Source organism: Carassius carassius, chromosome 3 (genome assembly GCF_963082965.1).
Source record: "Carassius carassius chromosome 3, fCarCar2.1, whole genome shotgun sequence".
In the NCBI taxonomy this organism is placed as follows: domain Eukaryota; kingdom Metazoa; phylum Chordata; class Actinopteri; order Cypriniformes; family Cyprinidae; genus Carassius; species Carassius carassius.
The window spans coordinates 12,841,111-12,857,889 of NC_081757.1; the positions used below are offsets into that span (position 1 = coordinate 12,841,111).

Genomic DNA, 16,779 nt, shown 5'->3' on the forward strand with positions numbered 1-16,779 from the left:
TTGCAGCTTCATCTTACCTCACTCTCTTTAACGTTAAACTGACGCTTCGCGCTCTGCTTCTGTGAACAGTAAACCCCGCCTACTTTGATCTGATTGGCCATCTCAGTGATTTTGACATTGACGAGTGCTGTTAGACCGAGGCTTTGATCTGAAGCACCTAGTATGTGCAGTGTTTGCACGTGCATCCATGCAAGTTAATTCTCACATTTTAATAGTATTTGTAGCTCCTAACAGGCTGTGTGACTACGAGAAGTTATTACATCAAACTGTACGTCATTATACAGTTTTCCTTATTGCTTGCGTGCCAGCGATTATCCCTCTGCGTGCCACTGTTGGCACGCGTGCCGTAGGTTGCCAACCCCTGTTATATTATATAGTTTATTTTAATATTTAATATTTAACAAAGTGATTCGTTTTTAAAACATTTTAAATTATATAGATATAGATATAAAATAAGCTTTGCAAATGATAGCATACAGTTATTTGATTTCATAATTTTCAGCCGATTCTTCCTGTCTCTTTGGACTGTTAGAGGTTCACAATTCACAATTGTTATCATCAGCTAGATAAGATTTGGATTAGTGACATAGAATCAGTTAGTGCTGGGTGATATACCGGTTCACAAGGGAAACCAGTTTAAGTTATGCACACGGTATGAATTTGACTAGTGGTTAGAGAACTATTAATAACTAGGCAAATAAACCAACACTAAAGAGGAACGCAAAGAGAAGAAGATCAGAGCAAGATTACAGTTCACCGTTTTGTTTTTGTTTTTTGTGATCTGCTAACAGCTTCATGTAATCTGATACATATAAAGGCACAGTAAGTGACAAACTATGAAACTACCAGAATCCTAAAAAAACCATGATATAGATTTTTGGTCAAACCTCCCAGCACTAAGATCGATGAATGTAAGCAATAGTGAAGGCACCGCAGCGTCAAATGGCTCTTTCACACTAGACAAGGTCTGCTTATTATCCTTAATTTTGATCCCCAAAATATGTGTTTGTTTCAGTTGGATGAGGCTCATAATCAGACCAGAAAGCTACAGAGGTCCTTGGATGAGCAGGTGGAGCAGACAGAGAACCTACAAGTTCAGCTGGAGCATCTACAATCCAGGTAACCAGATAAATACATGCGCACCCAAGGACTCGGCAGTCTCTCGGTAAACCGTGCGATATGTTTGAGAATAGTGTTCAGTTCAGATCTCTTTTGATCAGTAATGCATACAGGATAAGCTTCTCTGTTATCATGAAAAAGATGGCAGGTTTATAGTGTCAACGATTCTCTCAGCTTTTTCTCTCTTTCAGTCTTGCTCTGTCATTATTCTGCCTGCATTCAGGCTTGTACCTACCCACAGCCAAACCCAGACTGCCTGGCTGTGGGTTACCGTAGTAACAGGGAGACTTGAAGCAGTCCCCCCCACACACACACACACACAGCTGGAGAGAACAGTGACAGGCATGGAGGTGTTTACAGGGACTTTGATGCAAAGCTTCTAATGATTAAGACATTCATGCGGCATAATTCCTCCACTTCACACGTGCGGATACATATGATTAAATTATGAGATTGTCGTGAAGACACAAGTCATTTATCTGAAATATGCAGCCTTGCAGATTTTTTGTTCTTCACATTGAATTTGTGCAAAGTTATCTTTCCTTTATGGGTGTAGGAAGAGATGTCAGTTGGATTCTGTCCAGACTGTTGAGTAGAAAATAGCTGACTTTGTGAGATAAAATATAATTGTAATGTAGAGGTCCTTGCCTGTGCATGATATTAAGGTGTTTGGGTGGCCTTTAGAGCATTGCTATATGGTTTACTAGGGTATTATGTGTGGTCACTTACTGGTCCGTGTTAAAAGAGCTCACATCCATGTCTCTTGTGATGTTCTTGTCTTTGTATATGAATTTGTCCTTTTGTCATTTAAAAAAAATGTACCATTCATTTTATTGTCTGCCAGATGAAAAGCTAATCCTGAATTTTTTTCTAAACAGTTAAATTCTAAATGTACTTTTACTTTTACGTATGGAGGAATATTCACTACAATTTTCAAAAGGAATTGCAAATAGTATTTTTCAATTGCGCTTTCCGTGTGTTTTGTAAATTGTGACAATCTAAATGCAGTTGCAAATCTTACATTACGTTTGAATTTTCTCTTTCGCGTATGCACAATAACTGCCACATTTCAAATGAAAAAGCAAAGTCCATTTGCAACTGTATTTCCCATATCTTACGAGTTATGAGCCTGCCATATTAATAGCAATATTAATTACCACATTTGCTTTTTCAATCTCTCTGAGCCATGCATGTAACCTGCCAAAACTCAAATGGAATCGCAATTCCTTTTGCATTTGCATTTCTACACAGAAAGCTGTCAGTCAGTGTGAGGGGAGGGATTGTACTATTGGTGTGTTTGAATTAGGATGTAACGTCACTCAAAGAACGACCATGCTGAATGGTTTGGACAACGGCGGTAATCGTTAAAGTCTCAGCTAAATGTAGCTGTTAATCAGTTCATGCCTGTCAACAAACAGACAACCTTCTTGGCACAATACACAATTCTGTCTTTTTTACCCAAATGCAGTGATTATCCCCTGCTAACAGCGGGAGCAACAACGGTACGCACAATAGGTCACTATTACCCAAAGACTTTTCACCTGTCTCAACATCTCTCACTGTTTGATGCAAGTGAGTAAACAGACCGTGCAATTGACCATATGCACAGAGATCTATTTATAACTTCCGGATAAAGATAAGCCACCTCGTAATCTTCTGGTGAAGCTCATTTTATATATGCTATATATAGGTAGAGACTCTTAACAGAAACCTCTCCCCCCTCATTCTTATCAGAAGCTCAGAAACAAAATAATTGCAACCCTGTAAATAATGATAGCACAATAAATGTACAGTTTCATGTTATTAAACAACGTATAATTATATATGCAGTGTCTAGTAATCCCAGGAAAGTACCCAAAACACGTAAATGTACATTTAAATTCTGACAAATAAACACTATTGTAACTGTTAAGGCAGTTAGGGGAATCTCTTAAACAACATCTTAATGGTATTCTCGATAATCAAAATCTTTCATAGCCATGAACACTTTTTTAAAATCGTATACATTTTTAAAGCCTTTATTATTTCTCAACTCTGTGCAGTAAGATTCATTTAAAGGTTCAGTTTTCCTTCATGAAGACGACATAAAGAAATGTGGCAAAAACGTGTCTCTTGTTGAAAAATAAAGACTTTTTAAGATTAATATGAAATTACCGTTATAACCAGACGTCAGCAGAGGATCACTCATTGGCTGCTGCTGCTATTTCAACTGCCTAGGATTTTTCATATCTTGCTTTTTTGATTTATTATAAAATAAATATTTAAAAATTTTTTACTTTATCAGACTGAAGTATAAAGTATAGCAAGTGCAGGAAGTCACAAAGTCACTTGTCATTTAAAAAAATAAATGAATAAGGCCAGACAGCAGCTTATAATGCTGAATTATTTAAATACCTTTATAGTTAAATACAAATTAAATAAGCTGGTGTAACAATTAAATAATGCACTCAATATTGTGAAATGTTTAGATTTCATTTTAATTTTAATATTTCGCATTTGTCGTTCCTGAAATGGTATACGTGGACGTATGGTCCTCTTAGACAAAACTTTTCTCCAAATTGTGAATGGATTATGTAGAAAAAACCGAGCAAAGGGCGCTCACCTTAAGGCACAGTACAGTTGACAGGAAATTACTGAGCTGGCTTATCTCAAACCAGGAAGTAATCGTGCATATGGTCAATTCTACACTTATTACAGTACAGTACATTTTATTCCTTTCTTTCAATCTGTAATGGTACGGAAGTACCACAGTGGTGGTAACGTTGAACAGTCCCTCCAGGACACTCACCCTAATCACACATGCACATCTCAGAGACATCTAATGTTTGCATTTACATATGCAAGATGTATTTTTAAGAGTGCTTGTTCATCTGCAGTACATCTCTAAGATGTTTCCTGTCAGATGTCAAATAGACATTTATTAGAATGCATGTAAAACTGCTTCTGAGACGTTTATCAAAGGACACAGCAGATGATTCCCAGATCTTTAGCAGACGTCTTACAGATGTAATAAATATATTACATCTGATAAACTGTACTTTTATTACTGTCATTCATAATGTCTAAATATAATTTAATTAATAAAAAAATATATAGGCTATATTAGGGAGTGGAAATGGCCAATAAGTACTTCTCTGCAGCCATCTGCTAGTGGTAGGTAGTGGAAAAGTTGTGTGAAGCATTTAAAATCACTCGAAAACATTAGACCTTTTCTGCCACAAGTTGTACCTGTAGTTTTATTGTTAAGTCCATGGTGAATGGTGGAGATTTTGTTTTATTGAACAATGTTTTTCCTGGTGTCCACATCAGTGGCGTTTATTCTGATGTCTGTAGCTTTAACAGAATTCTTCGCTGATTTGAATGCTTCTCAAAAGATTTCAGAGATGTTGTTGATTCTGTGGGGAATTCGACTGCTTTCTTCACTGTATCTCCCAGCGCTGTGTATAAGGGTGTTGCGTGATCGAGATCAGCCCGTGGCTCTGGCTAGCGCAGATTCCGTAGCGCAGATTCGTTCTGCTTTCAGTTTGTTTATCCAATGTAGCTCTTGTAAATCGGTCCTGATAAGAACACAAGGCCTTTCTTTGACTGAATGCGCAATGCGATGACGTCATGGGACGCTTCTAAGCTTCTAATTCCGAAAATTGCGGCGTTTGCTTGGTTTTGCGATAAATTCAGCAATCGCAAAATCCTGGAGGGACTGGTTGACGGCGAGCGACCATAGTGCTCTAGTTCCTTTATAGCCTAAGTTTAGAAAATACAAAATGTGTTTACAGCGACTTTTTAAGTCTTCTTTTTTAATTCTAATTTGATGTTTACATAGTCTTTTTACTTTTTAGATGTGCTTAAGCTTAGGGATTTGAAAATAAACCCTAACCCCAAGTATTAGCAATAACAATTCTATTCATATTCTGTTTGCTCAAAAACTTGTAGCACTCTGCTGGGAATAAAGGTTGCTCACTATGCTGTCAGCAAGTGCCATACATCACAGTGAAAGTGAAGGAGTTGAAGAAAGGCTGTGAGAACAATCAGACCGCCCCTCTGAGAGTTGGGCCAGGGTTCAGCACTATCGGAGCGGGCCATGGGTGGAGAGGGTGACAGATGGAGCTGAGCACTTGTCCAAGTTGTCATGGAGACAGAGGATGGTCTAGAGGCTGATTTGGTTTAAGGGTTTGTCAAGGTGACAGGAGAAGGCTGGAAATGACAGTATTAAGGAACTGATAGCGCTTCAGTCGTTGAGTTGACTTGGAGTTCACACCTGCCGTATCTGATGCCACAGGAAGTTCTGAGTCGCATCTTTTCCCAGCTGGCTCTGACTCTGCCCAGTTTATGCCCTGGAGCCAGAATACCATGAAGAACAATATCTGCTGTGGACACAGTGGACATGCAGAAGAGGATCAGATCTCATGATTGAGGTTGGCTCCTCTAACAGGGTAAACTTACCCGGCGTCCTGCTCGCAGCAGCTCTGTCTGTCTGTTAGTCTCGCAGCATGAGATGGCAGCTCTGCTCAGCCCACCGGCAGCATCATTTGGCACCCCCACTGTGCCTATTTGCTTCTTTCTTCATTGGAAAACTGTGAACTCACAGTCTCTGATCTTGTTCACTCGTTGTTGTTCTCTCAACTCGTTGTTGTTGTCGCTCTTGTTCTAATTCTCTCTTTTTAGAGAAATGCAAATTCTGTTAAATTCTGTTATCTGGAAATGCAAATTCTGTTATCATTTACTTACCCTAATGTCATTCTAATGTAAAAATCCTTTCTTCTGTGGAACACAAAAGATATGTTATTAGCCAAACAGATTCAGTGACCATTGTATAAGAAAAAACAAAAACAGTGAGAAATTTCTTAGAATATCTTATTTTATATTCCACAGAAGAAAGTCGTACAGGTTTGTAATGACATGAGGGTAAGCAAATGATTACAGAATTTGCAGTTTTGGGTGACCTGTCGCTTTAACATTGCAGTATGAGGTTGATCTCTTATGGCTTTTCTTATGACTGGTAGTAAATTTAAACTATATACTGTAGGCCCGGTTTCACAGACAGGGCTTAGACTAAAACAGGATTAGGCCATAGTTCAATTAAGACATTTAAGTAATTTTAATTAACATGTTTTAGAAAAAACCATTACTGGTGTGCATCTTGAGACAAAACAAAGGCATACTTTAAGATCATTATTTCAGTTGAAACAGCTCGGATTTACATTTAATCTGGGACTAGGTTTATGTCTTGTCAAGGCAAGTCAAATCACCTTTATTTATATAGCGCTTTAAACAAAAAAGCAACTGAACAGCATTAATTAGGAAAACATTGAGTCTTTAAAGCAAAATGACAGTTAAAGGCAGTTCATCATTGAATTCAGTGATGTCATCATCTCAGTTCAGCTTAAATAGTATCTGTGCAATCGTTTGCAATCAAGTCAATGATATCGCATATATATATTTATATATATATATTAGTGCTGTCAATCGATTAAAAACTTTAACTAGATTAATCACACATTTTTTCTGTGATTAATCGCAATTAATCGCAATAAAAAAAGAAATGTTTTTGTACGTTTTTAATATATTTTTTAATGTAATAATTTCACAGTTAATCAAATTAATGTAGAAACAACATAAATACAGTATACTTGTTTAAATGACATCTTTTTATGAATGAAGGCCAGTATTACTGATATTAATACAGCTACTGATTTTTTTTTATTTTTTTACATTTATTATTAGGCTTCAAAAATATAACAGTTTTTAATTTAAGTAAACTTAAAACAATGCTAACATAAACCCATAATAAATGTCATGTTTACTCCTGCCCTTCCTGTCTTAACAGTAAGGAAATATACAGAAATTTAATAAAGTTATCAAAGTTATATGCAGTCTGCACTGCATAAACTATAAATTAAATAGTTAATCCTTATTAAAGCTACAAAAGTTATTTAGTCAAGAGCAGCGAGTCATTTTCTCTGTTCCCTTTGTTCTTTAACTTTACTGACAGGAAGCTTTATTGGCTGCTGTCCCTTTAAGAGCAGACAGACACGCGGATCTCTCCGTTTATATACTGTCTATGGATCTCGCCTCATTCTCTCACAACTCTTTTTGTTAATTTTAGACTTTATATAAATCATTTAAGATTGCTCTTATGAGGATAATCGACAAAACTGGCACTTTGGGATGTTTATTGTTAGTTCAAGCGCTTAAGAGAACTGGATTCTGGCGCCCTGTCTATGCATTGTGTGTGTGTGTGTGTGTACGTGTGTGTGTGTCACATAAGGGCATTCACAGACAGCGCATTCTCTTTTGTCTTGCCGTGCTTGAAATGTTTAAAAGCATTTAAATGAATAAGAGCGTGATCATATGTAAAGCTAGCCAACGGATGGCAGAAAATACGGATGCTGCGTTAATTGCGTTAAATATTTTGACACGTTAAACCAGACAAAAATTAATCGCATGCGTTAACGCGTTAACGTTGACAGCACTAATATATATATATATATATATATATATATATATATATATATATATATATATATATATATACTTTATTTATATTTCATATAAATGAAGTGTTTGTCTGTGAAACCAGAGGATAATGTGATATAAAGCATTCCCCATATTTTTTTTATTACATCAAATCTGTTAATTTATGTAAATTAAGAAAAAACTTAATATACTTAGATGTATATAGTTAGAATACTCTCCTGCCATTAGTCTGTGGTTTGTTTTAATGTATTTTTCTATTGTTCTTGGTGATGTAAAACTGACTAAAAGAGAGAATGTCACTTCTCAGAATGTCAACTTTCTGAAATGTGCATGTCCACTTTGATACAATAAAAAAGTATAATAATATATGCCCATTTTGTTTTAATTAGGTCATTAAATTCAACATGAAATGGCCTTTATGAACCATTTTACATCAATAATGTGAAGTATTTTCTGGTGAAATGGGACGTGCAATAAGAAAAAAAAAGGTGCCGCTTAACTGTAATAAAGTGGTATCTATTAGATATTTAGATGGAAACTTTTGAAATACAAATTGGTTTGATAAAGTTAGTTGCAATTTACAGTGGTAACAAGGAAGTATGTAAAGAAAAGAAATGGGGTCAAATTTAATTTTGTGTTGACATTAAAAGAATTTAAAGTAAAATAATGTTTTTCTAAACTACAATTAATATTTTGGACATGTACAGTGTGTACATGTAGCAGCATGTGAGAGTTAAGCAGGGTTTGTTAACATCACAGAGGTCAGGGGTGGGATACAGATGAAAGCGTGTGTGTGTGATAGTGTTAATTCTCTGTAAAGCACTTTGTAGACCTGATAGCTTGAAAGCTCTGAGGAATGTGCCAGATATGGTTCTCTGTGGAGGAATGAGCTAGATGGAGGCATGGTGATGGGGCTTTGCGTGAGAGCGATCTGATCTAGAGAGCTGATGGTATGCTTCTGTGCGGCTTTAATGTAGCTCACCAGTTGTGTTCTTATCTGAGTTTCCAGATATTAAAAGGCAAGCACTTAAAGCACACCTCCACTGACTGACAGGCAACTCATCAGCTCTGTGAGGGAACGTAATTCTGCATTATTATGTACTAGCATGTGGGGGAGGAGAAGAGGGAGATATATTAATAAATATATCAAACAAAGGATAATTAAAATGTCTTTGCAGTAGAACGGGATTATCATGCATGTGACATTGGTGTCGTGATTTCACGGTTGCTGTGTCTGATTGACATGTTCTTTATTGTACATGTCTCAGTGCCAGTAACGTCGGGGTTGAACAAGTACATAGCCGCTTAACCATTGTTCACTTTGGGTTTGCTTTGGTTTGGAAGTGCAGAAGTCAACTCCATACTCTAATCATGGTGTAGCATTTTACAGGATAGATAATATCATGCCAGAGGGGTTTAAATTTATTCTTTGCCCCATGATAAAATTGAAAAATAAAAGGCTAGCAGTTGCTGTTCACAGCTCAGGAATTGTAAATGGGTAATTGACATGAATAGTTAAACAGTGACAGGATATATTTATTTATTTATATATATATATATATATATATATATATATATATATATAAAATCTCCAGAGTGATTAGATTAGTCACATGGCATTTCCATCTCTGGCAATGAGCTTTATAAAAACACAATAATAAAAAAATGACAGAAGAATATGTATATTTCATTTTTACATTTTAAATAATTATCTCCATGTTGTTTGTCCCTCAGCCAAATGCTAAAATATTCATGGACTGTCAGATAAAGCCTGAAGACATGAGTCAGTGTGTGGGCTCAACAAAAAATCTTTTTTGTTTCGCTGTTTGTGTGCGTGTCTGTATTTATGATCGCTAGTGTAAATTGCAGCCTTGTTAAGCTTTGGACTCAAAAGCTTTAGCCTCTGTGAGTGAGGCCCTGTGGTCAAAACAGTGCAATGTGTAATTTAGCAGTGTTTAGTGTTTCCTGGCAGTAGGTACCTCTTCTGTGGAGGATCCTGGGCCCTTATATGCACTTATTTGCCCCTGAGAGGCAAGAAGCTTTTCATCTGTTCAGTTATGCAAACACTAATAATATAGTGAGTCATCAGCTGTTCAAAGACAAGAGGAGGGGTTTTTCTCTCCCTTCTTTTCTAGCATCAACCTCTTGTTCTTTTTCTGTAGTTTTTGTTGTTGTGATTGTTTTACCATTCCTATTTACACTGCCAGCACTTCAATAGCCAGGAAATGTTTTACTGACACAAAAGAATAGAGACACAAAGCAGAATGAGAGAGACTGAAAGAAAAAGGATGGGCATGAAAAAAATCGAAGGAATGGAAAGGGTGTTGTCATTAAGAACTGTGTGTACCGATGACCAGCTGTTTGTGTTCGCCGTTTTAATACCCTCAAATATTCAGATATCTTGTGAGTCATTGTGAAAACAAAGATTTATTCTATTCAACTTCCCACTGGTTACTCATTCCTAGCTATTTTGCATTTGCACAGATAAAGAGAGCAACTCTGTTTTAACATTACATATGAAGATTTTGCCAGTGTTTGTTTTCTGTTGCAGTATTGACTTCAGCAAGCTAAACTGATGCATTGTATTTATCTATTAGCATGTATTAATATTGTTTGTCAGTGGTTGTCATGCCAGCAATGATGGAGGATGTAGTTACTTTGATTCCCAGAACTCCTGCTGTTTCTGATTTCTTGTTCCTGTTCTAATAGATGTAACCAAGAATCAGCCCAAATCTTTCATTGCTTAGAATTACTTTAAGTGCTTAAGCTGCATTTAAAATGTATGAACTGTATTACAAGAAATAATCTAATATGATTCAAAACGGTGACAAATGATGCTAGACTTTTTCCCAGGCTTTCTGCTATCATTCTTTTTTTTTATATGTAACTTTTGTGAAATGTTTTGCTTGAGAATTCTATGTACGTACGCTTGAAAATAGTGAAAATTGTATCTTCAATATAATGACTTGTGTGGCTTAGGTCAACACTCCACATATATACTTTTTGATGGTTTCTCATTCTTTCTCTCTTTCCTTTTCCCTTTTATCTTTTTTTCTTTATTTCCATATTATTTATTTGTTTATTTATGTCTATTTTTGGGGTAAGGCTAAGGCGTCAGCAGAATCCGGGCCTCTTTGGCAAGATGAGGACATCAGCTTCATCCCGTTTTGTGCCAGAGGACGCAGACGCCCCCCCTAGCGACCCAGATGAAGATGAGGAAGAAGAACTGCAGCTCCAGATCCCCTAAACTGTTCGCTTCAGACCTGGGAATGTACGAAAGACTCAAAGATCGCACCCAAACATTTCACCTTCCCCTTCATTTCATCTCTCAGCTGAATACATAAGAGGACTCACAATTCACAACCTTCGACAGACAGATAAACACAATGATTTTTCAGTAGTCTGTTTTCAACAGCTTAAAAAGTGTGTGACGGGCCAATACAGTGCTTTAAACTAAAATCTGCTTGTGTCTCCACCACTATATTGCTGGTTATAGTCCAAGATGGCACATAGATGATCAATATAAAGATGCACATGGTTCATAGACCATTGTTAGACCAAGTTATTGGAAACCTATTACCTTTGAGGGTCATATGAAAAAAGCCAATTGTAACTTGTTCAAGTTTTTAAACTGTGATATACCCTGGAAATAAATTAACAAGGTCTGGACACATCACATTACATTACCATCTCTTATTTGATCTACAAAAGCACCCAATGCGTCCATACAGTACCTTTGTGTTTCTGCTTCATGTACTGTTTACATGCGTGTTCCTTGCCTTCTCTTTTTTTCATTGCCTGCATTATAATTTTTTCTTGTCACCCTTTCATTTCAATTGTTCCCTTTTGCTCTTCCCATTCATTTTGATTTCTTATTTAATCTTTTGTCAGCCCTCCCACACACCCCCATCCTTTTAATGCCAACTCCCATCAATATTCAAAACAACCCATTCAGAACATGATGATTATGTTTCCTGTGTCTGGGGAACATTTCATTTCTGCTGGGTTGTTACTGAAGAGGCAGACAACTGCTTTGTTTTTTGACAGTAGTTCTGTTTTAATTGTCCCAAAGTTTTTCTTGGTGACCACATAAATGTATTTCTGTCATTGCAGTGGAGGTCTTGTTTTATATAGGTAGTTTGGGGGGGGGGGTCGTGGGTAGTTTGTGAACGAACCAGTTGGTATCTTATTAAATATATACAAGAATAATTACTTTCCCCTCTTGCATTTCAACCCGTTGAAAGGGACCAGCGCATTTAACAAATGTTCTGTTAAACAGATTTTAAAGCAATATTAAACTGTCTACATCTGCAGTGGGGACCAATACCGACTCCTCTTCAACTGGGACATGTGTTCTGGTCATATTAAAGTATTTATCAGATGTTTGTTTGTTTTTACTTAAGTGGCCTGTATTACAGTTTTTGTATTTGTATTTTACCTCTATAAATGTTAAGTGTATATACAGTAAATATTGGCTGTGTGACTGTTATTTAGTGTCAAATGTGTGTGATTTAATCAACATTGAGTTTGATTGTGTGTAAAGCAGAACATAAAGGAAGTTTGTCAAAAAAAGAAAAGAAAAATAAACCGTTCTGCTAATCTCAGAAGATATTTCAAATAAAGTTTGTGTACATATAAAGTCAGTGGTGTTCAAAACATCTTTCAATGTATGGACATAAAAACATCAAGATATTCTTTAAAATATCTTTTGTGTTTCACAAATGCATACATGTTTGGAACAACATGACAGTTTTTTCCATTTTACTCCTCTAAAGTCACCATATTAAATTAAAATAAACAATTACTTTTTATGCAATATTGCAGTGTTTTTTTTTTACAAATTTTTTTAATGGAATATTGCAATTTATTATGCATCTATGCCCAATTTAAAAAAAAAAAAAAAAAATATATATATATATATGTCCTTGTAGTCATTAATCAAAAACGAGATTAGAAATTGGCAAACAATCCAACCAACTCCAAATGTTCAAAATCATCTCTGGTCCTACAATTTTTTTTACATTTATATATATATTTTTTGTTGTTTGTTTGTTTGAAAAGAAACCTCACAATACTAAAGAAAAGACGATCACAATTTTGTTTCTAAAATCACACAGCTGACTTCACCTTTCTAGGGACGCTTGCCTCTTGGTGATATTTTCCTAATGACAATCTCTTAAAAGCATTCTCATACACTTCGAGAATGTGTGCCGTGTTCACAATGATGAATGATGAATTACAATGCAGGCAGTGTTATGCTTGAATTGGTCTTCTTTCAGACATGACCCCAGAACAGTTATCTTTCTTTACATGTCTCTGTGTTCTTAGTGGTTTGTAATGTGTTGATTTAGCTTAGCTTAGTTGGTTATTGTTGAGAGGATTCAGATCCTTCAGTCCAACCTCACGCCAGTTTCGTTCAGCTTTTTAAGTGGTTTATTCAGGAGAACATGATTTATATAGCTGAGCAGACTCCAAACAAATTTATTTTTACTTTGCAGAAGACATTTACACACTGCTGTTTGCAGATGCAGTCAGAAGGTCAATGCACCGGTGCAACGAAGCATAACGTGCCAGAAACCAAAGTCCCTAGAGACCTGTTATTTTGTGTGTTTAAATATATGTTTAAACTAAATCAGGTTTTGTTCTGCTTCAATGGATATTTTGGCTATTACTGAGGCTTTGAGGAACTTCCTGGGCCATTATAATGATGATAGTGCAGAGACCGAGCAGCTCTAGCATCCAATGGCCAACATGATGTACCTTTTAATATATTTTATTCCCTATTTTCCCTTTTCTTACCTTGTTTAACTTCTAAAATCTTCACTTAAGCTCATTTCCAGTAACTCTCTGTCTCCTCCACCCATGTATGACGGATGCTGACAGAGTCTTTCCGTGCCACTGAAGGAGAAGAGACGAGGTGTTAACTTTTTTGCTACCTAATGTAGTGTGTCCTCAGTTCTACCTGCTCTTATGGTTAATGTAGCAAGTCATAATCTGAAGCAGGCATAGACTAAAATAACATCCTTACTCCTTCCCGGCTCCTTAACGGCCTCCAATTATCCACATCTCAAACCTGTCGAGGAATAAGCGCTTCTGTGGAAGCACAATTCAATATTGACATCTGGAGACCTTGAGTGTGTGCATGCGACGAGAACGGTATGGTAATATCTATAGAGATGAACAAGGTTTCCCCACCTAGAGTCTAGAACATACTTATAGTTCTGCTTTACCACATTGACACTTAGTATAGACTGTCAGCAGGCTGTGGAGGGAACTGTGCTGAATGTAATGAAATACAGCTTTGTAGTACATAAGCTGTCTTTGTCTAGCTCTGCCCTCCTCCATGTAATATTTGGTCATACTGCTTATAAGTAATTACCAGAATTAAGAAAATGTCAGTCTTCTTAAATTTATATTTTAATAAATCTTTTCTGAAGAAAATGTGAGTGGTGCTTGGGATATTCACTGCTGCATTGCTGAGGTAGTGGCTAGCGTATTGCTATGTGGTTGCTAAGGTATTCTGAGAGTTTATGCAGTTGCTAGGTGGTTCCTTATTGACACAAGTCCCCACCCCTTATATTATTCTTATGGGATTCTTCTCCTACAATACAAGCCTATGAGATTTTTGCCTGTTTGTTCAGGTGAAAATTGCAAGTCTGAAAAGAAATACCACACCTCTCCTCAACAACTCTGAGGTATCTTTCATGACTATAGTAATGGCTAATTTACTCAACCTCATGTTGTTCAACCCTTTATTACTTTTTGAGAAATGTCTCAGTCAAAACTACCTGAGCAAACTGTGAAAATGGCAAGTTAGACCTTAAAAATGTGTTATGCCTTGAAGATGCATGCAGATTTACCACCCACAGAAAGTTTTTAAATGTCACCATTTGTCCTTTTCGTGACAGTTCTTATATTAGCTGGTATCATCCCCGGTGAGACTGCACACCTATGGTGAAATCCAGATGTTGTGTCTTGAAGGCAGCATGTTAACTTACACCCATGACTCATTCACAGGATCATTTCAAGAAGGTGTAAGAGTGTTTACATCATAAAGGTCACACATCAGGGCCGTGAATATATTAAAGCCATCTGTGTTTAAAAGCCAGTGGACTCTGGTGCATTTAAAGAGACATGAACCCAAAAGTATTTACAGTGTGCCCTAATAGTCAACAATTATTAACTTCAATTAAATTGTCAAATTAGAAGACAATATGTTTAATAAAAATCATTTACATTTGTATTACCCAGTAAATGATCATGCCACTATTATATACTTTAAATAGCTACAAAATAGCAACACTGCTGTTTGTCAGTAGCATATGTTCATTTGATTTCAAGGTAAGTTCTTGCTCACTTCTTTAACAACCCCAACTCCAGCCTCTCCCTCACATATTGTACTGGAAAATCTTTCAGATGGCCTATTCTTTCATGTAGCAATGGAAAGTCTGATTCATTCAGAGCATCAGTTTGGACTTTGCCCTCTGTGTATTGGAAAGTATGATTCATTCAAGCCAGCATCATTCAGACAGTTCAAGAAAATACATATTTTAACAAAACAATGATCAACCTATTCAAGTCAAGGTACTATAAACTGAATTTTGACTTGATTAGGGTGCTTTTATAATTATTTACTATAACTGCACCTGTCCAAATTTGACACTGGGATCATACATTCAAAACCTCTCATTTCTTTTGTACTAAATAATACATTTTTTAATTTATGAAAAGTAATTTAATAATCAGTTTAATTTCTTTTTTAATTTATAAACACTATATTAAAAAACGAACTTGTGTTTTTCTTCTCAACACTGGTCAACACCGGTTAGTGGGGGAAAAAAACATGGTGTTTTTCTGTATTTAATCTAAGAAGTAATTTAGAATGTGCAAAAGATCGACTAAATTAAACCACTGGACATGGGCACAAAAAGCTGCGATTCCATCAGTTTGATTAAAAAATGGATTAATTTTTCCAATTAAAAGGAACCGCTCTTAATTACTGATGCTATAGGTGAATACAAGCTCAGAGTGCTGCTATTGTTCTAGGATGCTAATGAGAAAAAGCAAATTCAGATTGCCGAATTGCTTACAAGCCAAGAAGATTAGAGCTAGTAATTAAACTCTTGTCCTCCATATTAGGCAGTTGAGTCCAAACAGCTTTAAACTGTTTTGTGGAGTCCTTCACGATTGCAATTATGGTTCCATCACTCATTTTATTTTGGGAAAGATAGTCTGTTCCTTTTTTGATGAACGAAAAATATTTCTCTATAATGTCTGTCCCTGTACTGAGAGAGACAAGCTGAAACAAGTGAACATGACAGGCTCATCAGCTGGAATCTCCATCATGACTCTAACGGTGAGTTGTGCTGTCAATTTCAAATGACGCACCTGATGCCAACCTTGACAGGCCGGAGAAATCTAAAATAAACGGTTGTTTCACAGACGTCAGGAATTTTGTCCCCCATCTCTTAGTTAAATTCCCTTCTCTCCCTTAACTATCGCAGAGCTGTCTTTCAGAGCGAAGACATTTGACAACAGAGAGACACTTTGTTAACTTCCACCGGTGCAGACATTATTTCCTCCATATCTCTCCCCAGCACGCCATGAGAGTTAAGAGATAGCATAGCACCAAGTCTGTGGGAGAAAGAGTGAATTAGATAACAGATTCTCAAATATCACTTGCTTGTAAAGCAGAAAGTCTTTTGATATTCATCTCACGGTCAGCTGTCATTTCAGAATGCATGTCTCTGGAGGCTGGTTGGTGTGGGTAGAGTGTATCTACCGCTTGTTTAGCTTGTTTTATATAATGGCTGTTCTCAGGTATCTGTGGTGTATCTGTCATTCTATTACAGCGGCAGCCACACAAGCAATCATGAGAGATAATGGGCAGGATGCTAATAATCCTACCTTGTTTGCTGAAGTTGTCTGGCCAAGCCACAGATTTGCCACACATTGTTGCTTTAGGCAAACTATAGGAAATGTTAATGGTTAATGCATGAATTCTGTATTTATCTTATGCTCCTCAAATGTAAAAGCCTTCAAATATATACTTTATGTAAATTGTTTTGTAAATTGTATGGATGTTTTAAATTACATCAAATTGATTAAAAGTTAACATAAAGATATTTATAATGTTACAAAGATTTATATTTCAAATAAGCACTGATCTTTTTACCTTTCAGCTTT

At 36.3% G+C, this 16,779-nt stretch overlaps 1 protein-coding gene across 2 annotated transcripts in view; it reads left to right on the top strand.

Annotated features, from left to right (window-relative positions):
* Window positions 1-10,992, top strand: part of ccdc102a (coiled-coil domain containing 102A) — a 36,832-nt gene extending 25,840 nt beyond the window's left edge. For both annotated transcript variants that reach the window (XM_059529795.1, XM_059529803.1), the window contains 2 exons: window positions 1,016-1,119; window positions 10,699-10,992. In XM_059529795.1, coding sequence (XP_059385778.1) covers window positions 1,016-1,119; window positions 10,699-10,840 — 246 coding nt within the window. In that variant the 3' untranslated portion in view covers window positions 10,841-10,992. The remainder of the gene's footprint in view (window positions 1-1,015; window positions 1,120-10,698) is intronic.
* The last annotated feature ends 5,787 nt before the right edge of the window (window positions 10,993-16,779 follow it).